The sequence below is a fragment of the Molothrus aeneus genome, chromosome 6, assembly GCF_037042795.1.
Source record: "Molothrus aeneus isolate 106 chromosome 6, BPBGC_Maene_1.0, whole genome shotgun sequence".
Classification (NCBI taxonomy): Eukaryota; Metazoa; Chordata; class Aves; order Passeriformes; family Icteridae; genus Molothrus; species Molothrus aeneus.
In genome coordinates, this window is record NC_089651.1 from 27,725,965 (window position 1) to 27,751,894 (window position 25,930).

At 41.6% G+C, this 25,930-nt stretch overlaps 1 protein-coding gene across 4 annotated transcripts in view; it reads right to left on the minus strand.

Moving 5' to 3' along the window:
• Window positions 1-25,930, minus strand: part of RGS6 (regulator of G protein signaling 6) — a 246,869-nt gene that overhangs the window by 81,091 nt on the left and 139,848 nt on the right. For all 4 annotated transcript variants that reach the window (XM_066551381.1, XM_066551383.1, XM_066551382.1 and 1 more), the window contains one exon: window positions 24,108-24,207. In XM_066551381.1, coding sequence (XP_066407478.1) covers window positions 24,108-24,207 — 100 coding nt within the window. The remainder of the gene's footprint in view (window positions 1-24,107; window positions 24,208-25,930) is intronic.

Consider the following 25,930-nt stretch of genomic DNA (forward strand, 5'->3'; position numbering starts at 1 on the left):
TCAGCACCTTCAACCCTCACTGGCCTTTGCTCACACTGAGAGATGCCAAGACCTGGCCTTAGCACAGGGGAGCCACACTGATTTATTTATGCTAAACACCCCACACCTGACTTAGAAAATGTGAGCTGCCATCATGTGCTACCTGAATACAGGCCTGGCATCAACAAACATGCAGGTAAACCTGAATGCACACACCCTCCAGAAGCCAGGATATACCATAACCCCAGGACAATCCCCACTGCTGTTGCTACACTTGGCTAGAATTTGGTCTAAATTACAGATACACTGTGTGACCTATACCCAAATCTTATTCTCTCCTCAAATACAACACCACATCAAATTGCTGTTACTACAAGTATGGGAGGAAATGGCAAGACAAAAAGAATTAGCAGTTCCACACTCAGTGTCATTCAAACCCATAGCTCCTATAACACCCACAGAAGATGAGCACATTGCCTCCAGAACCCTTATAGAGGTGTACAAGAGGCAGGAAAGTGGCACCTTGCACTCCCAGCAGCACTAGTAACAGCATCTGAAATTACCACCTTTTACAAATCACTAAGAACTGTGAATGTGTTGAGATGCACCTGTACACCTACAATTGATCATAAATTTCCAGCTGCTTTTCCAGGTGCTCTGCCTTTGCATTAGTCAGACTACTGAAGTGGCTCATACAGCTTAGCAATTTGGCTCTTTGCCATTTAGTCATGTTGAGGCGCTGTTCCTCACGTTGTCAAAATAATTTGGCAACAAAACAGCAAAGGAAGCAACCCTGAGCACTGCTGGAATTGAGGCTTTTGAAGACTCCTGTGTTAGACCTTGTTAGGGATGAAACATTTTTACTTCAATTCATGTGAACAGCCTTTAAATTAAATGCAATGTTTCTGTCATTTCAATAATATATTAGTATTTTTAATAGCTAGTTTCCTTCTCCAGAAAACAAGAAAATTGATAAAATGTAGAAGGCGACTGGTGTATTTCAGCATGTGACTATCAGGTCACTTCACACGACATCCTCATTCACAAACTGAATTTCAAAGGCTGTTACATCAAGGTCCTCCTTTCCCTCACCAGTGTTGTAACAGTTTTCCTGCAAAGGTGTAAAGGTCACCAAGTGGTGCAATACAGCAAAGTACTCTGAAAGCTGCAGCATTTTAATGATTTTGGCACAATACTTATTTACTAAGAGATCTGGAATTGTAGTACTCACCTATGCCAGATTCCTATTAATTTCTGCAGTAATTCTGTTGGCAAAAGTCAATTTTTAAATCTCCTACAGAGCCCTGGTGACAACAGATCTCTCCTAGGATCACACATTTCTGTGTTAACTGCAGCAACATGATCATCTGTGATCTCTATTACAGAGAAGGGTAGTTACCTTCATCAAATTGTCTAAGAAAGCAAATTCCTCCTGACACATTGCTACTTTTTTCCCCCTCATGTTCTTTAGGAAAGGTTGAGAACCACACAGAGTGTTTGCAGCGATGCAGTACACATTATCTGGAACATTAAATGACCCAATGTCTGTAACTCTCTTCCCTCCAGGAGTTCATCCTTAAAATAATCAGTATTGTACAGCTTTCCGACCCCTTTTCCTGCTAGGTCATTCAATCACATGTGATCATCATATGTAGGGTTAGGGTTCTGAAAAGCACAAAGCCCAGAGCTCCAGGCACACTGCAGCTGCAAAAGGCATGCCAAGGGGAACACAGAACTGCCAAACACATGGCTCCCTCCACAGCTTTCTCCTTTGAACCTGCCTTAGCCCAGGGCTGCTTTTACTGCTCTCCCTAGGGTTAGGGTTATGCCGCCCTGGAGTGCAGCTGGCCTCATTGGAGCTCTGTACTGGTGCAGCAGTCAACAAGGACAATTCTCCAGCAGGATTAAGGTAGCACATGTAATTTCTTTTAGCCAAGGGTAAAGCCAAATGAATTACAACTCTGTAGCAATTACTGACAATTTACTTAGTGCCATATAAAACAAAGAGACAATATTGGCACTCCAACACTAGAGACCTTATTTTAAACTGGGCTCCTTAAGCCATGTGTTAGAAGGAACTTCTACTGGCAAGGCGTAGTTGATTTTGCTGGCAAAAGCTTGTTCCAGCATTTCAGATTTGGGCAGAGATATGTAACACTGGGAATTTTAAATGTGCAGAACAATTTAATGATGACAGTGAAACAACCAACAAGCAAAAATCTGTTGGCCATAATTAACAAATTCAAAATAAGTAAATTATTTGTTCTTTCTTACATTTGATAGATTTCCTAAGGATGTGCATAACACAAGCAGTAAACACCACCATTTCTTTAAAATCTATATTTAAAATTACATTTCCTGCCTGATATACCCTTCAAGTTTATTTTACCAAATAACCTCTGAAAGTAAGAAGCATTTTGAAAAGCTGAAAGCTGCACTGAAATACTGCCATTCGAATAATTGAATCTAATGTCAAAACACCATGTATCTTATCTGTCTACAAATTTTAGAAAGCATTTTTGTTTTCATTCTAAGATAGAGACAATGCAGCAAAATATTGTACTTCTTTCTTCTTTCTCACCAAGAATTTGAAGACCAACATTTCATTTAACTCCTTTCGATGTAAGCATGGCTGTGGAGTTGAAATAGTTGATGGGCTGCTCCAAAGCAGCAATTACTTCTGATAGTAACAGGTACTGGAAGCAGGACAGGCCCAGCTGTGTATTTGGTGCTACCCAAGCGCAAAGTGCAGCCTTCATAAAGCTTGGATCAGCCTTGATCAGAGCGGCTCTCTTGTTTTAGAGAGCTTTCTGGTGTAACACCTGCCAGCAGTGGGACACACCTGATAGGGCTGCTGATTTCCTACTGCCATCCAACAGTGCCCTGGTCTGAGACCCAGCAGCAGCACTCACTTCTTTCTGCAAACCTAATGAGCATCAGGGTGTTTTATTGCCCTCACAGACTCTTGACAAACCCGGTGTGGTTTGGCTCTCTAGAGATATATCCCTGGGCACATCAGCTGCTCTGTGCACTCCGAATTCAGCTGTTTCCTGGTGAGTGTGGCAGGAACAACCTCGCACCTCACAGCGTTTCTCAGCAGTTTGCCTGCGCAGATCTGCACATAACAGCCTTGCAGTGCAGCAAAACACACGCATGCTGCTTTTAGTTTCCAAATAGTAAAGCTCAAAATCCTTTCTATGTAAAGCTAAAGCTTTTTCTTAGGCCAGCAACACTGTGTTCCATAAAATCTTGTTACATATTTTCATTAATCAGACCTTCTGGGAGACTCTCAAAATATTTTCAGAGAGTAGTTTCACGAGTGACTGTAGAAACTACAACAATGTAAATACTCCAGAAAAAAAAAAAAAAGTCTTCCCGTAAACATTAAAATGAAAAATAAAGTAGAAGCAAATACACCTCGCTGGCGTCCACACGAGGCCCGTGTGCTCGCAGCCACCACGGCCGCCTCAGGTTGAGCCGCAATGCCGCAGGGCCGCGCCAGGGGGCGCTGCGCGAGCACGGACGGCACTGGCCGCGCGCCCGAGTTCCATGGCGACCGCGGGGAGCGCGGGGCCGAGGGGCGGCCACGGACTGCCAAGGGTGGGCTACGGGCGGGAGCAGGGCTGCTGGAAACCTGCTTTCCAAAGTTCCGGGCACCGGACCGCACCACCTGGATGTTATGGTAAATCAACGCTTATTGCGTTGATTGGTATTACAAACATTCTTCCGATGCGTTCAGATCATTCTCACTTCAGACCACTTTCTCATTTAAAATGCATGTCGCTCCTTCCCTCGTTTCACCTTTTCTGCATCCTCCCTTCTCCTTGCCCTCCACCTGCCCGAGGCAGGCGGGAGGCTCAGCTCAGCCCGCCTCCCGCCCCAGGGCAGCCGCGGGGCCGGGGCTGGCCGGGAGGTGGTGGTGTTGCCCACGGAATGGGAGGCGAGGCCGCTGGAAAACCAGCTGGAGAGCGCGCCGCTCTTGTAAGTGCGGTCATCGCGTTCAGGTGTGACCGATTTCGGAGGTAAGGAGAGCAAACGCAGATTCTGGGCGGAAAGGAGCGGGGACTGTCCTGTCCTGTCCTGTCCTCTCCACACCCCGGGAGACACAGGGCAGAGAGACAGGAACGCTGTGACCACTGAAGTCACTCAAACGGAAGAGAAGTGAGAGGAAAACGTTCCAGGCAATCAAGACACAGAATTACAATAAAACAGTAAAATCCAACAGGTCACACCATCAGGTTGTATCTGAAAGCAGTCATGCAAAGGCAGAGTAGGGGAATACCTTGCTTATCCTCTGCTGATTTTTCACTTTCACCCTAGGACCACGTGCTCACGAGGAACACATTCAGATGTGCAATGTCCTCTTTTAACTCAACAAGTCATCAGCATCTTGCATCACATCTCCGAGAAAGATGACAACAAAGACACAGCATTTAGGTCACTGTACCGTTGGCCTGGCAGAGCTGGCAAGCAGTCGCCTGTCCCAGCACAGCCAGCTCACCGGCCTGCTCCCAGAACAAAGTCAGGTACACATGGAAATGTTTGCAGGACATAGTGGGAATGCTGAGCATTCTACTGCACTATATAGACCTTGTCTTTTATAAACATATTCAATTATGTTGCACTGGGGAGGCAAAGGCAAAGCCTGCACACAAGAAGAAAACCCATATGGCTGAATATCTGTAACCTCAACTTCTTTAGTTCTCCCAGATGAAAATAAAACATCTAAAACAGGTTAACCACCCAAAAGGGTTAAAGCTATGACCTTATGAATTAAATTGAATCAAGAGAGGGGAAATGTAAGAAGCAAAAGTTACAGAATGTATTGAGGAACAAATTTTTCGAAGACGAAAAATATATTTTGGAAGTATTACAGTAAATTTTTCTGCAAAGCAATACAATAAAAACAAGTAAAGGAAGTCAGATCCAAAAAGAGATCATATTAAACTGAGGGGAAAAAATTGTAAAGAAGTCAATTCTCTCTAACAAAATGTTTTGTCACATAGAAGCAGGCACTAAAACTTAGATAAAAGTGCAGGAATTCGTGGCTTTGTCTCTGTATACTCATATAATCCCTCCTCATGAACACAATAACTTCTGGACTGTAAATTGTATGGTCCCCTCTGCAAGAACAAGCATGAAAATTATGCTTGGAGGATTTGGGACCAGAAATCCCACTGTACAAAACGCAAGGTAACTTAGTGACACCAGATTAAGTGGAAGAATAGTGAATATGCACATATACTACATTGATCTCAGTACAAAATACTCTTCAAAAGGCCATATAAAAAATTACACGTCAAATTAACTCTAACATAGCAAAGGCATCCCAAGTCACATTCTATTTTTCTATGAAAACAAAAAACTACCAAGTCTGCAACCCAGAGTTATACTGGAAAAGAACTGTCTTTCCTCCTCCTCCTCACAGTAATGTGTGTAGAATAAGTCTGACCACACCTCATATTCCTTGGTTAAAAACTGCCAAGTTTCTTCAGACAGCTGCAATCATGCTGCCCCACCAGGGCTGGCTGTGCCTGTTCCTGCCCTCGCTATATCCAGCGTTTTGGGTATTGTACCAATTGTATTGGTATTGTAGCAATTGCACTGCTGATGGCACTGACACAACTCTGATGAAGCCAGTTGAAAGCATGTCAGGTCACTTTATACAACCATGCTATCTCACAAGCTCAGGAGATTCTGTCCAACATAGTGATTTATTCTGAAATGAACTCAGCCTGTTCACACTCCATTAGCTTATGCTGCATGTACAGAGACAAGTTAGAAGAGAGAAAGAGTAATAGAAGTCAATGGAGAAAATATACAAGAAGCAAGAGGACAAGCCTGTAGAAAATAGACCCAAGGAATAAGAACATAGATGTTGAAAACAATGACAGGTATCCAAAAATAAATTTTGCTTACAAAATCTAAATGGTCAAATTTTAATCTAAGATATGTGCACATGCTTCTCACTGAATTCTGTAACAGTCCATATATATACCTGAATGTGAAACAAAAAATGGGAAAGTTCTTTTCTGCTACTGGATGTACTTGAGCATCATCAGGGATAGCCAAACTTTCATTCTAGTACATTCCTGTATGGCTTGGGACAGACCACATGTAATATTCCTGAAAGACAAATACATGGCTGAACGAAGTGTAAAGTCTTTCAGTAAAGATTAATGAATTGATGTTTGCCTAACACTGTGAAAACATAAAATGCCTTGCCACTCATAGTGTTGAACATTAATAACAATTCCTGCCAATAAAGTTCCCCCGTCCTACTCCCCTGTGCAGAATCCCTGCTCTGTAAAGGCTCATTTCTGGTTTTACTTTCACAGACTGAAACCTGTCAGTGCTGTGCAAATTTTGCTAGCACTGTTCTCAGAGCAAACTACAGTAGGTCCCAAGGCAGGTAACTCAGAATATTGTTTCCAGCTTGAGAGAACAAATTGAAAGAGCAATATTTACATTCTGTCATCAGCTTACTCACAGACTGTCTTGTGCAAACATGATCAGACTACAACAAGGTCATGCAAATTTAAAACCAAGGATGCAATCAAGTAACAGCTTCCCTTCATTGCTCTGATCACACTTGCAGCAAAACCCAAGCAAAGGCTGCCAGACTATGGCTGAACCAACAATTTGCTGCCAGGAACTGGTCTGGTGAGAGAAGAGGTTAAAGCAAGAAATGATATTTGCTTCCTATAGTCATGAGGGTGTCTTTCATGCATTTAAATTTGAAAACACATAGTCATGTCACAGATGTGGAGATGACAGCCTTATTATAAAGTGCAGTACAGCATGACAAATTATTGACCTACTTCTTAAACTACTTCTTAAAGAAACTTATCTCATGGCAATGACTTATCCTCATCCTTCAACACACCCTCCCAGTATCCAACATTATAAGATACAATCACAGCATCTCCAGCTTTCCCTCAATGTCCCACTACAAATAAAAAACCTTCAAATTACACTTACAAAAGCCCAGAACGCTGGTCTGGCAAACTGACTGGGTTTCTTCCAGAGATGCTTTTAGTATTGTGACTTTAACTCTCCTCAGATTTAGAGCTAGATCTTAAAAATACCTGTCATAGCAGGTCTTGTGAGCCCAAGTCTGGAGTCTGTTCTTGTGAGGCTTCACTGAGGCTATCAGTTCACAGTAAAAAACAAGCACTTTATGCACATGAATTGGATTGGCATGACAAGGTTTTGGCAGTGGGAGGGCTACACACAGGGCTTCTGAGAGAAGCTGCTGGAAGTTTCCCCTGTGCCTGACAGAGCCAGTGCCTGCTGGCTCCAAGATGGGTCTGCCACAGTTGGCCAAGGCTGAGCCAATCAGTGGAGGTGATGGTGCCTCTGGGATAAGGCTATTAAGAGATTTGGGGTTACTTCTCATTATCCTACTCTGATTTGATTGGTTATAAATTCAATTAATTTCCCCAAGCTGAGTCTATTTTGGCTGTGACAGTAACTGGTGAGTGATCTCTCCCTGTCCAGATCTTGACCTTAGAGATTTTTGTAGTATTTTCTCTCTCCTGTCCAGCTAAGGAGGAAGAATGATGGTGCATTGGTGGACATGTGGTGTCCAGCAAGGGTCAGCCTGCTACAATGCATCATAGAAACCTCCAGAAAAATACAAAAAAGGCCAAAAACCTTCTAGCCTCTCCCTAGTGACTGTGCATTTTATAAGTAGACCATAAACAAATATAAAGAACACAATTAAAGATACTTATTTCAACATGCTTAAACTGATTTCCTACTCTTCCTGCATTCCATGGGAAACAGAATTCTGGCCTCCAATCGAGACAAGAAGCCTTGTTTCTCCTGGAGAAAAGGAGGCCAAAGGGGGAATCTTGCCACTCTCTGCAATTATCTGAAAGGAGGTTGCAGCAAGGAGGGGATTGGCCTCTTCTCTCATGAAACAAGTGATAAAGCTAGAAGATTAGATATTAGGAAAAAATTCTCTACTGACAAGGTTATCAAACATTGGGACAGGCAGCCTAGGGAGGTGGCTGAGTTGCCATCTCTGGAGGTATTGAAAAGACATATGGATGGGACACTCAGAGACATGGTTTAACAGAGGACTTGGCAGTGTTGAGTTAATGGCTGGATTCAGTAGTCATAAAGGTCTTTTACAACCTAAAAAATTCTGTGATTCTATAAGGCACATTTTTCCATTATTTGAAATGAAAACACAAAATGAAAAGGATGTGTTTATTTCACTACCACTTCAGATTAAGTGTGTAAAGAACTGATTCAGTATATGCAGTCAAGTCCTGGAAGAAGAACAGAAAAACATACAGCAGGTTTATCCTGGGCAACAACAAGAAGAAAAATTTTCAAGCATTTGCAGACGGTCAAGAACTAGAGAGTTGTTGGCAATTCCCATTTGAAGCACCATGGGCAGCGATGGCCAGTTAGCACCTTTTGGGCCATGTGGCACACGAGTGATTCAAGGGGGGTTCCCATCGTGCAGGAGTCCCCTGTACAGGAGTTTCTAGATCACCTGAATCTCTGGCTGCAGGAGAAAGGGAGTCTGCACTGCCAGACTGCCATGAGAGCCAGCAACCCAGCATGAGGAAGTGGGTACCACAGGAGGCATCTATAGCTGCTAATCACTTTTTCAACTCTTTCCCTTCTGAGGCTTTTCATATAGGGTCAGGAAGTTGGTGCCTTTGGTGTGTCCTTGTCTAACATCTCTGTAGCACCAGAGCTGCCTCATTAGCCCAGGAAATGCTTTGACCTCTCATCACACCAAGCTGCCATGGCTGGGCAACAGCATCTTCGTTCAGTTCTGATATCAGGGAAGAATCTAACTACTTCTAAATACAGCCTAGTTTGACCACTAGTGAGTCCCTCCCCGTACAGACTGAGAGCTCCATACAAACCCACAACAGCCTCTGCCAAAGCACATGCCAATGAAAACAGCCACATGTAGATGGGGCTTGATTGCTTTCTTGGTATTAAAATAATGTAAGAAAGTTTATCTGTAGAAAAAAAAATAATAGGGGCTTTTATCCTTTTAGCTGGATGTATAATCAGTGGTTATCAGGATGTCAGGAATGGAGATAAGTAAGTTGCCAGCTAGCTTAGATTCAACTGATTTTTTTTTTTCCATTAAGATCTCATCAATTTTATCATCTGGTTATTAAATGCACATTTTTGTCTTAAACCTATTTTGAAGCAATTATATGTTTATGCTGGTGTAGAATGCTCCCTTTATGAAACGAAATTGTTGGGTATTTGTATGCTGTCTGTAATTTGATATTCTAAAGTAGCAATTCTGAAAGTAAAACAAATGCACTTCCTTCCCTGTTTCTCCTTTTCTTCTCTCTAGTTGTTTGCACCCTTTGCCTCCCTGAATACACAAAGACATGGACAGTGCCTCAGATTAAAACTGGGCCAAGGCAGGCTTATAACTATTTGTGGTTTTGAGAACTACCCCAGACAGATTTGTTACATCTCTTGACTACAAAGGACATCAACCCCAGACAAACAACCAGCACAACAAAAAGTTGTCCTACAGACAACCTTTCTGAATTTTTAAAAAATATACTGGACACAAGCTTCAGAAATTATTTTAGAGCCTTTTGTTCCATTTTCAAAACTGAAAAGCTCTCAGGAGCCTACATCTAACCAGCTTTTGACAAGATGTATTGGCGTAATGTTAGATCGATTTTTTAATGCCAGGCTTATTTCAAGGGCACTTCAAGTGTTTCACCTAGCCACACAGATATTGGAGGAGCCTGAGCTTGGTTTCAAGCATTCATCTCTTTCTTGAGCTGGCCTATACACCCAGAATAAATTCTATAATTCATCAGATTGCTATTTTTTGCCTTACAATTCAGCAGTCAAAACTTTGTAAAACAATTTAGGATTTATAGGAAAATCTGGACACATTTTTTTCTCTAGTTATGCTTTCATGTGTAAAATTTTACACTAAAAAAATCCAAAAAACCCATCTACAATGTGGGAACATTTTAGTTCATACACAGTAAAATAAAGACCTATATAATTCATATCAGTCTTCCAGTACTGCAGAGTTTCTTTTAAAATTACAAATGACACACATCAAAACTATCCCTTAAGGGTGAGTGGGTAATTTCTTTCATGAAAGTACTCAGTAATGCAACATTAAAGGGACAAAACATTCTGCAGGGCATGTGTTTGATTAACTGTAAACCACACACCTGGTGGATTTTTTTTTGTATATTCTAATACATATGTATATAGAAATAGCTATATCTAGTGATATCTATAAATCCAAAATTTAAAAAAAAAACCAAAAGCCAAACATATCAAGTTTTGTATCAAAATGCCACCATTCATCATGATCCTAAACAAGCATAAAAGGCTGAAGCCACCCATGTGACTTAAGCACAGCTCAGAGATAAGAAAACAGGAGTGATGTCAAGTGGCAAACAAGGGTAGTAACAGGTTGAGCACGTTCAGGTGGGATGTGACGGGATAAGGAAGGTTGACTAATTTACCTGAACTGCAGAGAAAGATGAAACCTTCAAGCATGCTGAGATAGTAAGGGTGAGATGTCCTGGGTGCTGAAGGCAATCAGTGCAGGATCTTTCTGCACAGAGCAGTTGGTTCTCCATAGCACTAGCATTACAAAAGTATGTTCTCAGCCGGTCTCTTCAGCTAACTAACTGGGATGGTTACTTGACTAGAATACAACAGAATATTTCATTTCAGAGAGACCTACAATGTTAATCTAGTCCAACTCTTAGTCTGTATTAGTCAGGAAAGGAGTGAAGAACTGTTTTACACATCTACCTGTTAACCTGAAAATTTTTCCAGTCAAACACCAAAATCTGTGTCTATGACAGTGCAGCTTTGTGTCTGTCGCACACAAGCTAAAAAGTACATTATGTGTGCATTTGTAGGATTTTTTATATGTCAACGTAAAACACTGAAAATATTTAATCATATTCCAAACTACTTCCTAAAAGGCTTTTTTTTTCCTCTAGTGCGAGGTAAAACCATTTGTTCCATATATCTGAAAAATCTAAACACAATCAAATGAGTGCAGAATGGCAAAACATCTGACTATGACCCCCACCATGTCCCTCTCACTCCAGACAGCTGGAGACTGAGCAACATACCTCCACAATATTGCTAAACATTGCCTTTTTCCTTATATACTACCCTAGATATCCACTACAGGATCCATGGCCAGAGGGTTGCTGGCAGCCATTTGTTTAACACAAAGTGGGCATTCTTACTTTACCAATTAGAGCCTGCCTTTTGCAGCTCCCATCTGCCAACTTGACCCATGTTAGCCAAGAGCATCACTTCAGAGAAATCCTCTGTACACTCACATCTCAGTAGGTGAGACTGCTCCCTTCAGCAGCTGCAGGGTATGAGGAAAAAAGGCAGAAGCAGGAGAAAAGGGACACACCTGAAAAGGACACGCCCTGTCTTCTGTCCCTCCCAGTACCTACAGGAAGCTTGCAAAGACACCGTCTTCACCACAAGGGTTCCAAGTGCAGCTGCATGTATGGATACCCATTGTGCCTGGCTTCATTAGAAGCTACCCTTTGAAAACCTGTATCCCAACACCACCAGGGGTCCTTCAGAGTCTTGCTCACAACTCTTCTGTAGAAACCCACCTCAGAACAGAGCACTTGCAGCAAATTCCCTAAACAGATACAGTGCAACCTCTCTAGATACCAAAGGCCCTTCAGCAAGTTCTCACTCAAAATATGGTATTGCACATTAGCTTCACTACTACAGCTCTACCTGGCACCTCTGATTATTTACTGAGAGTAGGTTGTAAATTATCCTGTGCTCCCAAAAGATACCATGAAATTACCATTTTCATCACCAAAAGCTTAACATACAAAGTTCAAGAATTAAAAAAAAAGGGAAAGTTTATATAACAAAACAAAATTCAGCTGCCATTCATATTACTGTTTGAGTCTGTATAGGTTTTCATTAGGACAGCAGAATTCCACAATACTTCTCCAGAAATAAAGTTTGCTATGCAACAGGACAAGACAGGATGAACTGTGAGTGACACAGGCAGGAACAGGCTCACAGACTCAGTCAAGGTGATCAGGTACTGCCAAGTGACACAGCTGAAGAGCAGATGCTACCTTCCTTTAATTTAGCAAAGCCAGCAAGGTGGCTCCATGGACCCATGCAGACATGACACAAAGCATCTGTGGGTTTTACCTCTCACTGTGGCAGCATATTAATCTAAATCTCTGAGTACCATCTGCAAAGGACACCCTCCTGTTCTGCAGGGCAAACCTACAGGCCTCCATAAACAATCACTCTTACCCAAAAATGAAAATATGCAATCACAGATGACCATCACAATCAAGGTGTGACAGCTTTCCAACCTCTCCCCACACACCCCCCAAGTTCTCATTCTTGTGTGCTGTCTTGCCACACATTAGAGCATGTTGGCTTTAACCCCTGGGAAATGTGGACTGTTATTATCTAAAATGGCTTGGGTTGGGAAGGGACCTTAAAAACCATCTAGTTCCAACCCCCCTACCATAGGCAGGGATACCCTTCACCAGACCAGGCTGCTCAGAGCCTCATCCAACCTATAGTTGAACACCTCCAGGGACGGGGCATCCACAGCTTCTCTGAGAAAACTGTTCCAGTGCCTTGCCACCCTCACAGTAAAGAATTTTTTTCCTAATATCTAATTTAAAGCTACTCTGTTTTAGTTGGAGCCATTCAAGTCCCTCTCCATCCTTCTTGTACGCTCCATTCAGAGATGGGCTTGAAGAAACCATAGTGAGCAAGGCCAATGGTGGAAGGTACCACACACAAAAAGAACAGACAGGAACTAAAGAGTGAATTAGGAGGAGCAGCATCAGGATTTCTTAATTTTAAAAGAGAATTATTTTTAAAAATGGGATAGTAAGGCACCTACTGCAATATGCAGATGCAATTCTCAAATAAACTGTCCCTAAAATGGGCAATGCCTTTTCTAGAAACAGAATAGCCCAAGAATCCCACAAAAAAGAAGAGAGACTGACAAAAATGAAACATCTATTTTTTTTTTAAGTTTCTTTCAACAGCATGGGCTCTAATGGAATGAACCCTGCTTTAACAGTTGTCTCAGACTGACAAATCTCTAGCATGTCACTGCACATGCAAAGTTTTTTCCTGGTCTGGTACTCTGCACCCCAGCATGACTTTTCCAGTGCCCTCACAATCTGCACCTAAAGTGCTGTGACTAGTTTAGCTCACACAATGTGAATCCCTGTTTCAGAAAATGCTTAATGGCCTGAGACTATTTGAATAAAATTCATGTAACTCATCCCTGAATCTATCCAGACTGGTAACAAATCCTTTGACTGTTGAAGAGAAGTAATGAAAAGGAATTTAATCTGGACTGACAATTCTGGATTGACAGGCAAGGCCTAGAGGACTCAGTGCAAGAGAGGACAGCTGTTTCCAGAGCTGCATCTAAACTAACAACGTCTAGATGTTATGAATGAGAGCTCAGCAGAGCTAAAGAAGCTTGTCACAGCAGAAATGGGAATCCAAATTTTAATGATTCCATTAAGGAATGCCAAGGCTGGTGTAAAATGCTGAGCTATTTCTACCTTTGTGTCCCTATGACTGGCCTCACACTACTGTGGGTGTAATTACATAAGATACACAATCCTTTAGTGGAAAGTGGAATTATTTAAGGAAAACAGCTGGCAAATTTAGAGCTAAGTAGGAGCACAGAAACGTCAATGCCAAACCAAGAGCATGTCAAACATGACCCAGATACCTAATTAGAAGTTATGCTCAAACCTAACTTGCACAGGGCTCCAGAAGCAGGCTGACTACAGTAGAGAGGCTGCAAGAGGTACACTCTTGATCTTTATTCCCCTCATTGCATTAGATACTGTTCTGATCTCTCCCCCCTCTTCCCTAACTATAATGTCACAACCCTTACAAATTTGCCAGGAATGAGAAGGGTAGAGCAGTACTACAGAATAATGATGCTAAGAGCCTCAGGAAGGCATCAAGGCTTCCCAGAGGACTTCCCCCAGAACAGAGAGGAGAGAGCTCAAGGCTTCATGTCTATTCCCAGCCGACCTGCTTTGAGCCAGCACCCAGCCATGGGGATTCCTGAGCTGTGAGGGGGATGCTCTCCCTCTATGATGCCTGGCTACAGTAACACCTCTGCCTCAGGCGCCTCAGTCACCTCAGCCTAACGGGCTGAGCAGGGAGCAAATGAGCGGGAAGTCATTGACAGAGATGGTGCCCAAACATGCCAAGGTACTACAGGAATACCCCACAGCTGGCACAAACAGATTCAAAAGATCCCCAGAACACCTGAATGGTAACTCCACGATACAGGTACTAAGGGTGACAACTAGGAAAGATGCCTTCCTTGATCTGTTGCTTGTCAACAGCAATAATTTCCTTTCATAACAAGGTAACCCACCTAGCTGATTAAAGGAAGCCAGTTAATGTAATTTTTATGGATTTCAGTAAAGCTTTTGATACTGCCTCTCACAGGATCCTTCTGGACAAAAGGTCCAGCACCCAGCAGGATAAACACATCAAGTGGTGGGTGAGCAACAGGATCATGGGTCAGGCATGAAGGGTGATAGTGGATGGGGTGATATCAGATTGGTGACTGGTCACTAGTGGGGTTCCCCAGGGCTCCATTTTATGGCCAATTCTTGTCAACATCTTCAAAAATTACTTGGATGCAGGACTTGAAGGCATACTGAGTAAGTTTGCAGATGATATTACACTGGGAGGAGCCCATTGACTCCATTGAAGACAGAGAGGTCCTGCAGAGAGACCAGGACAAATCACAGGGCTGGGCAATCACCAAATGGATGAAGTGTTAACAAAGACAAGTGCTGGATTCTGCATCTAGGATGGGGCAACCCTGGATGTAAGGAGAGACTGGGAAACAAGAGGCTGAAGTGTCAAAGACCTAATGCTCTTTGGAGCTCTAAATTCAACTCTTCCTACTTAAAAAAACAAACAAACACAAAACAAAATTCTAATGTATTGCACATGTAGCAATGGCGTAAACAATGAACATGAGATGCTGCAGTGCAAAATTATAAATCACATTTTAAAAGATTTTGTTTTCAGATTCTGGGAGTTTTATGCTTGACAAAAGAAATAAGCTTTGATGAATTTGCCACAGTCCAATTCAATAGCTTCAGTAATGATAGCCTTGTAATCAAAATTTAATCAGAACATAGTAACTTTTATTTTCTATGGCTACTACTGCTTCCTTAGAAAGCACACCTGTCACTGTCTCTCTCATAAGAGAAAAAACATAGACAGCATTCAACAAAACACTGGACATTTGGCAGATCTCCTTCATTAAAAAGTGTGGTTTCCCATCAGTCTAACCTATTCAGGAAATAGGAATGAAACTTACTGGATAGTTAGGGCAAAAGCAAAATATCATGAAAGGAAAACTCATCAGAAATTATTCACTCAGTGATTTTGACAACCATTTTGGTATCAGCCAGCAAGCAATTGAGTTTACAAACAAACAAACTAACAATAAAACCACTGAGAGGGACGATCCTATCCACAATAAAATAGTTGCAAAAATAACAGAATTTCCATGCAACACCACACAACAGCCTACAATAATTGGATGTAAAACCTTCCACTGCTAGAAACACGAGTTACTGTTCTCATCAGCCTATGCTATTTTTTTGCCAATGAGTATATTTAGCATGTTACATTACCAACTTCTCAAAGTTTTCCTGTCAGTTTTATTATTCATTCCTAGGTAAGAGTTAGTCTGCAGTCCTGGTCATATTGTAGAGTTATCTACATGGAGAAAATTCTTACAGTGCAAGTGACCTTGCAAGAGCTGAATCCTGAGACTCTCTTGTGGGAAAGTACCCAGCCACCATACAGGAATTAACTGAACGAAGACCTAATTGCTTAGTTTTATTGCTCTGCAGGACCAAAATACAATTTTCTTCTCTGCATGTGGTAGTGAATCATACATCAAAAATATCCAAGCTCATCAGTTCACACCATATTCAAAACAAATCCATGGGAAGCCAGCATGCAGTTTTGAGAGATTCATCCACGCAGGGAAAAAAAAGCCAAAGAAAACATGCAAATGTATATATTTATAGCAATGGATATGCATGGAAAGCCTGAAAGCTTTTTGTGTTCCTCTTTGCTCTTATAGAAGGTTCTAAAGCCAAATCTATGGCGCTTTCAGGTGCAAATACATAAAAGACCAAAGAGCTGTGTATTTCTGCTAGAACAGGTTGAATAAAACAAGATATTCATCAACCATTCAGGGTATTCACACGAGCAGGCCCTAGTTTGTCCAATCTAGAACCATGCCAACCTCCTTTGCCTACAGCCTCCTGTGGAGATGTATTCTCACTGCCCAGGCAGCTTTCGGCAGCAGTGATTTCTGGCCATTTATGATAGTAAAAATAAACTGGTGATCTATGTAATTCTTTGTATTATTTAAAGCAAAAAAGCAAAGCCAACCCTTCCTTTTCACCTCACCCCCAAGAGTTACATTAATAGTAACTTCAATGTTGTAACTGAGATATATCAAACATACAATACTCACCTATCAAACCTAACATGTAGAAGTTATTTATGAGCCTGGATTTGCAGTTATTGAAGCTACCTTCTGCTTTTCTTTAAAACAACACACTGATTAAAGTCAGGAAATTTAAATCCTAGAAGAAACTCTTGGGTTTTTTGCAAAATAAATTTAATTAAAATGCAAGTTAGAATCTGCCCAATAAATAATACCCTAAAAATTACATTGACTTAAAAAAGCCAAAGAATTCTAGATAACAATGAAGAGAATCTATGCATAGAATAAAGAGTCAGATGTATTTACCCAATAATATGAGTTGGTTATTTTCCTAATGGTTGGAATGCCATTGAATTAAAGCAACAGATTCAAAGTAATGGCTTTCAATCTACTCAAATATTTGCGCCTTCTCATTGCTATTGATTATCATTGTGCTGTCATATATTGCTGCTTTTACACTACCTCAAAGTAAACCGGCTTGTCAAAGGGTCAGTGCCCCACATCCTCCTCAGGGGGGATGTGGCTTCCCAGGCACAGCAGGAGCAAAGCTGCTCTGCTGTGAATCTGATGCTTTGCAGCCCACAGGAATTCGGGAGGAAGGGCAGAAACAAAGCAAGAGGTGTGAAAAAAAAAAACCCAACATGTTGGTAGATCCTTCACCACACAACTCCCAGATTGCTATGAAGACTGGAGAAGTGAAGTACTGCAGCTTGAGTGCAGCCTGCTCAGCACTCCCATCCAAAAAACAATGCCACATAGTTCTTATAATTAATCTCTGCTCTTTTGCTGTGTCATTCAGATCTAGAAACATCTCTTCATTCTACATCTCTTGTGTAATAAAGCTGTGCTTTTGAAGATGAGATGAATGCAGAAAAGCATTAATCATTCATCCCTATGTATTTCTACAGGCATTGAAATATTGTTGACTTTTCTTTTTAATGCTTTATTCATTAGCCACAATATTCCATCAGCTAAATGCTGTGTTTCAGAATAAAACTACAGTCAGCAACAAGACCCTTCTTAATATCTAATATTTTTTGTTATTGTAGCTGAATTAGCAATTCATCTAAACACTGGAATTCAACAGGTAGTTTGTCATGCAATCTGTCTCTACTCCAGCTTTCAGTTTCAACTGAAAGACTGAAAAGTCCTTCAGCAAAAAGCAAATTTTGGTAGAGAAAAAATACCAGGCAATTTTAAATAGATTTGCTTTGTTCCAGGCTCATAGCTCTCATTTGTTGCTTTCCAGTCCAGCCATTTTTATAATCATGTTCATAAATAAGAAAAATTGTAATTTTGTGGCCTAATTTTTGCCTACATGACTGGAAGGTTGTCTTGGGTTTACTTTTCTTTCTGACATAATCTCTCATATCCAGAAAAAGCAGAAAGATAAAGCTGGATCATTTGGTGCTTTGGGTAATTTTTCATTGTCGTTTCCTTGGCCACAGGAATATCCTTGCAGCATAATTATTTAAGTCTCTGATTTATCATAGCTTCACTTGACAGGTGTAGAGGTTCAAATACAGCAAGGACAAGGGGGACCAGGAAGCACCTTCACAATTCTAATTTATGGAAGTTAAATTTCTCATAATATTCTGGGCTTTAGCACTTAAGAAACCTTTTTATTGACTGAAATAAAACTAAAGGCTCAGGATGGGTTTTCTAAGTGTTTCAGTGGCCTAAGCCAAATTTTAATGCATGCCCTGCTGTGATGTGCACTTCCTCCAATATTTTTCATCTCAGGTGCAACTACTTTCAAGTGCTGTTATATGAAACAACATAGTTATGAAGAGTGTCCAATTTTGGTAATTTTAAGTGATGGTTAATTTTATTTATTCATTTCTGATTTATTCCACAGTGCATGCACACATTTTTATGGGCTATATAAGCTTCATGTGATGTACAAGCATGCTTTTTTGGAGATGAGCAGTCCTGAAGAGGATGAAGAATTATGAGTGACTCACAGTGAACAGCCAGCTATGAAAACCATCCTTCTCCTTCAAGGCCAGAGTAGCTGTCAAGTCACACATACCCCAATATTTGGGCTGGGTTTATGCCACACAGCAAAGAAGGACCGCTGCTATGGAACGAGCAGGACATAAAATGCACCACATGCACTCCCCCTGAGATGGGAAAGCACAACACAGACACAGCACTTGTGAGGAAGGTGAGCAGCTGCATGATGTGAACTGAACAGTAGCTTGGCTGCAGCAGAGGGCAGTGATACACAAACACCAGCAGTCCTCACTCTGCACAGCACCTACAAATGCATAAACCTGTCCTTGGTTATTTCTAGCATACAACACTTAACCACTCTTGGGCTTATTCTTAACAAAACTTGGACACTATTTACATGCATTTAGGTGTTCACATGTGCAGATAAACAGAGAGATATATTGCATATCCCTTGTTTAAAATGTTAATTCTGATTGCTTTCTCTTATTTCTTTGATGACCACATCCTATTTGATTAATCTGCTATCCCCCTTGTCCTTGGAAATCAAATCCTTTAAGCTTTTGCTACTCAAGGTATTGCTTTGCATCTTTACAACAGGCACAAAATTGCTACACTTCAGGGAGATGATTTTCATCTTCTCTTCCTTCATCCTTCTCACCATTTGAAAGGTAGGAAGCTGGATGCAGTTAAGGAGAAAAAGGGAGGGGAGGAGGGAGCTGAGGACGAACACAGCATAAGAGTCTGACTCCTTAACTGGGTTAATTTGTCTCCTGGCATGCAAGTAGAGAGCTTAAGAGAAAGCTACAGGAAAAAAACTAATTGCAAGACATGCACTACTCATGTAATTGCTGACATGTCTAATGCTGTGTGATTCAGGGCAGCTTTGAAATACTAGACTTCTTATTGAGGGATGGAGGGATTACATTTCCACTGGGTGCAATTTGAAGAGATGCATAAAAGAAGGAAATGTAAGTTGTTCTGAAGAAGCCTAGTCTTCACTTGAATTAGTTTAAATGCAACTTGCTCAGAACAATTGATTTTTTATTAGAAATAAATGGATTTGTATGCCCAACCAACTTGTATTTGGCAAGGCAGTTTCCACCAAGCAATTGCTAAACTGTTGAATTTACTGTGCAGCATCTGCTCTTTAGAAATGTGGAAAGACAATAAAAATTATACAGTATGCACATATAAACATATGTCAATTTTAACCCACGATCATGTTCTTTATATCCTTCACAAATCTGTAAACACCCAGTATTAGTTTGGATATTGATTTAAATTTTGGAAATTTTTTTTTGTTTGTCTGTTAGTGGCCTTTTTTTGCTCGTTTTAACTAAATAGACTAATTCCTGCTGAGCAGAAGATTGAACTTGGTTTAGATTTGGGACTATCTACATGTATTAACTGTCTGAAACAGAGTCAGTACCACTTTTCAAGTGTCCTATTTTTCAAAGCAGAACTACAGAGGAAAGACAGAATATCTAGAACAAAATTACCCAAATGCTGAGGGAAATCTGTATCAGACTCAGTCCTGCAGTGAAAGCCCTGTGTTAAGGTGGTGCAAGCAGCTGGACAGACAGCCTAGGGAAGCCAAATCTATTGGTAGGCAGCTCATGGAGGCTCTGGTCCCAATGACTGTAGTTTCCATAAGGCACTAAGGCAAGTTCTATCCCTGAAAAGAAGCATTAAGAAAACAAATGTTCTGGCCAAGCACTCAGCCTTGCAGTCTGCTCTCCAGGCCCTGCTAGGTGATGGATGCTGGCTCTTGCCACCATTGCCAGTCCTAAGCCTGTTCCCCATGCCACAACAACCTTTTTTTTTTTGCACAGTTCACCTGAACAGGGGCCTTTCAAACTCTGGACATGAGGAACTTATTTCTCCCTTGGGCCTGTGACTGCTATATCTGGATGAGAGATGTGCTTGACCTCCTCTGAAGGGAAAAGGCAACAAGCACCCTCAGACTGGCCTCAAGGGAGCCAATTTCTCAATGGGTGTATAAAGTTCTCCAGCAGAACTTGACTGTTTTGAACTACATCATCAGGGAACATTTTCAATAATAAAGTCTCTCTTTCACAACACCATGGGATTTCCATACTCCAGCCAAATGCATTTTCTTTGAGTAAGTGACATTCTGATGTGTTCTGGGACAACTCCATGGGCACTTGCCAAGACACATGCTGGCTTCTTCAGACAGAGACACACAGCAGTTTAAACTTGGCTTAGCTCATGAGTCTCTAGTAGCGACAGGCCATCTGGCACATTTCAGTGAAACTGGCACTTTCTGCTGAGAGAGGTCCAGGGCTTATGTAAGACAGACATGGCAGGACAGGAGTGAAGTGCACTGGCAGGGCTGTGTGCACTAAGCTTGCATGGCAGCACTCAATCCAAGCCAGGAGGGCCAGGACATAACTCATCAATCCACCCACAGCGACGGAGGCAGCACTGGGAGCAGAGCAGGCAGACAAGTGAGTGGTGGTGAGGCTCAGGAGCAGTGCAGGAGCAAGGGACCAGCCACAGGACTGCTGCTGGGACAAGGTATCATTCCAAATGGAGCTGTGGGGACAGCTATGCTTCAAGTGAAGGAGCATGGATCAGAATGAAGCTGTATCAAAACCTTTTGGGAGGGCGGCAGACTTGTGCAAAGGTTTTAGACTGCATGTCTCCCTTGGATTATGGTAGCAAAGATGCTGATACACAGGATCAGACAGGACACAAAAGAGGAGAATCTGCAACAAGATTGGGAATGTGTGGCAAACTGGGAAGCGTGAAGGAGGCTTTTTGTACTGGAAAGCTCTGCTGTTGCAGCACTGACTTCCTTCTGACTTGTTTTGGCAATGTTGTATAAGACCAAGTCTGAACCAGTGGGAGAAAAAAGTATATGTGTTTGGTCCTCCTGCCAAAAATGAGGTTACTTTTAAGATGCAATTATATGAAAATCGAAAAAAATATAAGAAAGCCAGTTTTGTTGCTGGTTAGCATAATGAGATGTTCCTACAACAGTCTGATAACTGCAAAAACAGAATTAACAATTCATCTACAGAAACAAAAGCTTTACTGAGAAAATCTTTTCTCACTAGAAGAGAAACGTGCGACTCCATTTATTGCAGCAGCTGCCATTATGTGCATTGGCTGACAACCCATTCTGGGCACGGATCACAGCACTACTCAAAATCTGCCCTCAGGCATTTTTTTCTATATTCCATACTCTGAACTGAACATTGGACGATGTCTGACACATGCACACAGGAGCCACACAGACTGGTCCCATCCTACTTTCATTCTCTGTGGCTTGCCTATAAAAGTGAAGACCTAACCAAGAAGATAATGGTGTGAAATGCTCTCCTTTGACTGACCTACTGCAAGCCAAAGACTGGGAAGGGGAGAGGAAAATCTACTTCCAGAGCAGACTGAAATGTGTCCTTGGCACAGCATACCTCCACAAACTCATCCTACATTCAAAAAAAGTTTTTTCATCCTTTTTCCCAGATTTCTGTTGTCAAGAGAGGACCATTACTGATAACTCCCTGAGGCTTTTTCTCCTTGTGCTACCCAATACCTCATTCACACCTAAGGCATCAGGACAGATAAAAGCAAAACAGAGGAGCGGTTCTCTCCCTGGTATTCAAACTTTAAATCAAACACCCACTTCACTGTACTATAAACAGAGCTACCTGTTTGGAGCACTGAGGCACTCCTGTAATATTTCTTTTCCTTTAAGATTTTATATTTCTCCTGTGAGAAGCAATTACAATAGAAGTGTCAAGCAAAAATAAATCCCTGTTAATCACAGTCACTGTGAGCCTGCCAAGTAAATCACATCTCAGTGCTACTGTTCCATTTTTCAGGTAGAAATAAAGTGTGTGAGAACGCCATGGTCTAGAATCGAGCTCTTCCCAAGAGGAAGTACAAAGTTTTTGAAAATACAAGTTCTTCTCCTGTGTTCATTACATTGTGTGGAATTAGACAAGCACTAAAACTGAGTATCCGCTGACCGTAAGAGTAATTCAGGTTGGAAGGATTCTCTGAAAGTTGTCTCATCCAACCTTCACACAAAGCAAGGCCAAATGAACAGTTAGGTCAGACTGCTCAGTTCAGCTGGGCCCAGAAGTTTCTGAACAGCTGCAAAACACTGGTTCCACAGCTCCTCTGGGACACTGGGCCCATGCTCACTTGCCTGACCATAAACAACTTTCTTCCTTTATGTAAATCTAGTTGGGATTTCTTTCCCTACAACTTGTGCAGATTGTCTTTGGTACTTCCAACATGCACTCCTGAGAAAGGATCTGACCCTGTCTTTGTAGCCTCTCATTCCCTTCTGCTTTTCCTTCCCCAGCCTGAACAAACCCAGTGCCCTCAGCTTCCATTCAAATGTAGGTGCTCCTGCCTCTTCACCTATCTATTACAGTCAATCACTGATAGCATACATACTTTGCTTTGGTTTTGGTCTACAAATAGGCAGGTCTATGCATCTGAAAGGAAAAATAACAAATGGAGAAAACTTTGGGCTCTCCAGTGGCCTGTTATTTTCCCATACTTTTCAAATTCAGAGGCTTCATGAACTGTCCATGGGAGCTGCTTTCAAATCACCTGAAGGGAATGGTACCGAGCTTGTTCCCCTTGAAATATAATAATTTCTATGGGCTTTGGAGAAAGGTTTTGTTCTTATTTTATCTTCATCTTTTCACAATTCTCTGCGTTGTGAAAACCAGCCATTTCAAGACGATGCAATTGCAGTTGCTGTTCCAGAACTGGGAGCAGTTTCCATCATGCCAGAGAACTGCTGACCATGGTTTAAAACTCCTGTGAGGTCTCCTATTTCCTTTTGAGTAACAAGCAGTGGTTTGGTGACTAGATTGATTACCTTTTTAAAGCTATGAATTTTAACCAGAATATCAGAAACCTCTTTTAGCTGAGTGAATCTTAAGACATCCAGTCTGTGTATTGCAGACTTGAGCTTATGGGAGTGAGTTTTCAAATCAGATAAATGGTTATTTTCCCCAGGAACCTTCAGGAGCACTACTACTGAGTCAGTGAAAACAGGTACCAGAAACCCAAGTACAAATCCTCCGTACAATTTACATCACCCTGAATAAACTCATCATCTATCAATGGCAGAGGTCTTCGTTGCATTGGAAAACACTCTGGAAGTATGTGGAGGGATGGTTTGGTACTCTGACTCCCCGTTTTGCACCATCCACACTTTTGTACACGGAGCTTTAACAAAGCAGCACACATGCATAAAAGGTATTTCACATTCCTCTACCTGTGATCAAAGCCTAGTTAGAGTATTTGGCTATGAGCAAGGAAACAACTTCAATTTTCTTTCCTGACCTCTTACCTAAGATTATCCTACCGCTGTCACAGGGAATAACTCTGACTGGTGATACTTTGATACATAACATTTTTTAATAACTCACCCCAAAGAAATAGAAATGCTTGTTTACTAAAACAGAACTAAGGAATCTTTGTTCAGGTGTAAAGAATCTTACTTCAGCCTGTAACAGAACACCATATAGAAAAATTAGGCAGATGGGGACTTTTTTTCCTCACATCTCTTCCTTTTTGTGGCTTCAGTATGTTTGCTTAGAGACAGCAAGTACCAGCTCACATTCTTTTCTCCGCCAATTGCAGTTCTTACCAGTGACCACGCTGGGGATTTTGGACAGAAAGCTCTTGACAGTGCGGATGGGAACTCCACCTGTTTTGTCATCTTGCATTCTTGTAACAATGTCTTCAATCTGCCAAAAGAAAGGAAATACTTTGTGGTTTATGCAAAATGTTGACTTTAACACTTGTATACCATTAGTGCTTTGGAGCCCTGCTGGTAGAATGGGTGTCAAATATACCATGTGTATTACTGCACAAACACAGAGGTAGAGACACTGCTACTTGCCCAAATTTAAACCCTGAGATTAGAAAGCATGAGATAACATAGACTAGCTTTGAAGACAATGGTTAATACAAACAATCCAACTGCAACCGTGATTTTTTGCTGACCAGGAGTGATAGAAAGGTGGTGTTTGCTCCACGGATGAACTGGACTGCACTTCAACCAGTTTAAGGAGGTTCTCATCCAGTCCACTTTCCCTTCTGCACCCACATTAATTTGAATCTTCAATACTGTAACCTTGGGAGAGCTTTCATTTTCCAAAGGGTCCCAGACAGTCACTAACCTTCTATGTCTTCAGAAGAGTCTAAGGTGGAACAGCTGCAGGAGAACTTCCCCTGCCTCGTTTTTTTTTGGCTAGAATGCTACATGTCCCATGGTCAGCACACAAAGTAAATAACCAAAAGTAAAACGATTATAGGGGAAAACTCAGTGGATTTTTAAAGCCAAGCTACCTTTCAGGCACACGCATAATCTATCACACACAGAAAGATACACGATCATCTTCAAAAGCCATGGCAATCAGAGGATCCAATTACTGGGGGAAGGAGCTTAATCCTCCTCCTGCTTACCCTGAAATGGGAAGGAATTTTTGTTCCTTTTAAGGCTACTTGCCATGCATTTACTTGAAGGCAATGCTAGGGAGAACAAAAAACTGAACATAAGCGCAATGCAGAAATTCAGTATCTCCAAAAACTCCTTTCAAGTTAATAAGGTCTCAGAAGCCCAACAAAAATAACCCCAAAGCCGTTGTCTCGGTTAGCTCAAGCAGTCAACAGCACAGCCCCACCCTCTGTTGTTGACAGCTGGCTGAGAACAGCCAGACAGGGAGCACAGCCCTGATTTTACCAAAAGATTTCCTCCTTACAGATGCTACAAAACAGAACCACAGCAGAGGGGTTACATCGTGGGAGCGTGGTCCCTCTCTCTCCTAAAGGCAGCCCAGAGCTCAACATGCTCTCTTCATCTCTGGGAAGCCACTTCATTTACATATGCAAGTGAGGGGTTTTTTTCACAGATTTAACACCTACATTTCAAAACAAGTTTAATTTCAAGCCTTCCCAAGGTGGTAAGACAATTTCCCTGCCAACTTCAGGCACTGAATTTGATCACTGTGTTCTTAACCTCAGGTTACCACTTAACTGAACTGTTCACACCTTGTTTATATATTACTTTTAATTTAACACGTCCTGATCAAATTCTCAGCGGGAATGAAATCACAAAGATGAAAATATCCTGACATTTTCAATATATTACATGAGCTTTGGGTACCTACACAGTTAATTTGTGATAGAATAATGATACTTTCCCCACAAATGAATCGCCACGAAAATTAATACCACTTCTCCCTTTTGCCAGAGCCTTATGCAAAGTTGTTTGCTGATCAAAGCATTGGGCTTTTTTTCAGTCTAAGGATACCTGGAGAGGTAACTGCTCTGCTAAAGAGTGGACAAAAAGCATTTCATTTTGTTGAGAGGAGCCTAACAGCATCACTTGTTATTAACCCAGACCTAAAAGGCTGCAGCACTCCAAGATCAGACCTATGGCATGACAGGGCAGCTCAGTCACCTGCG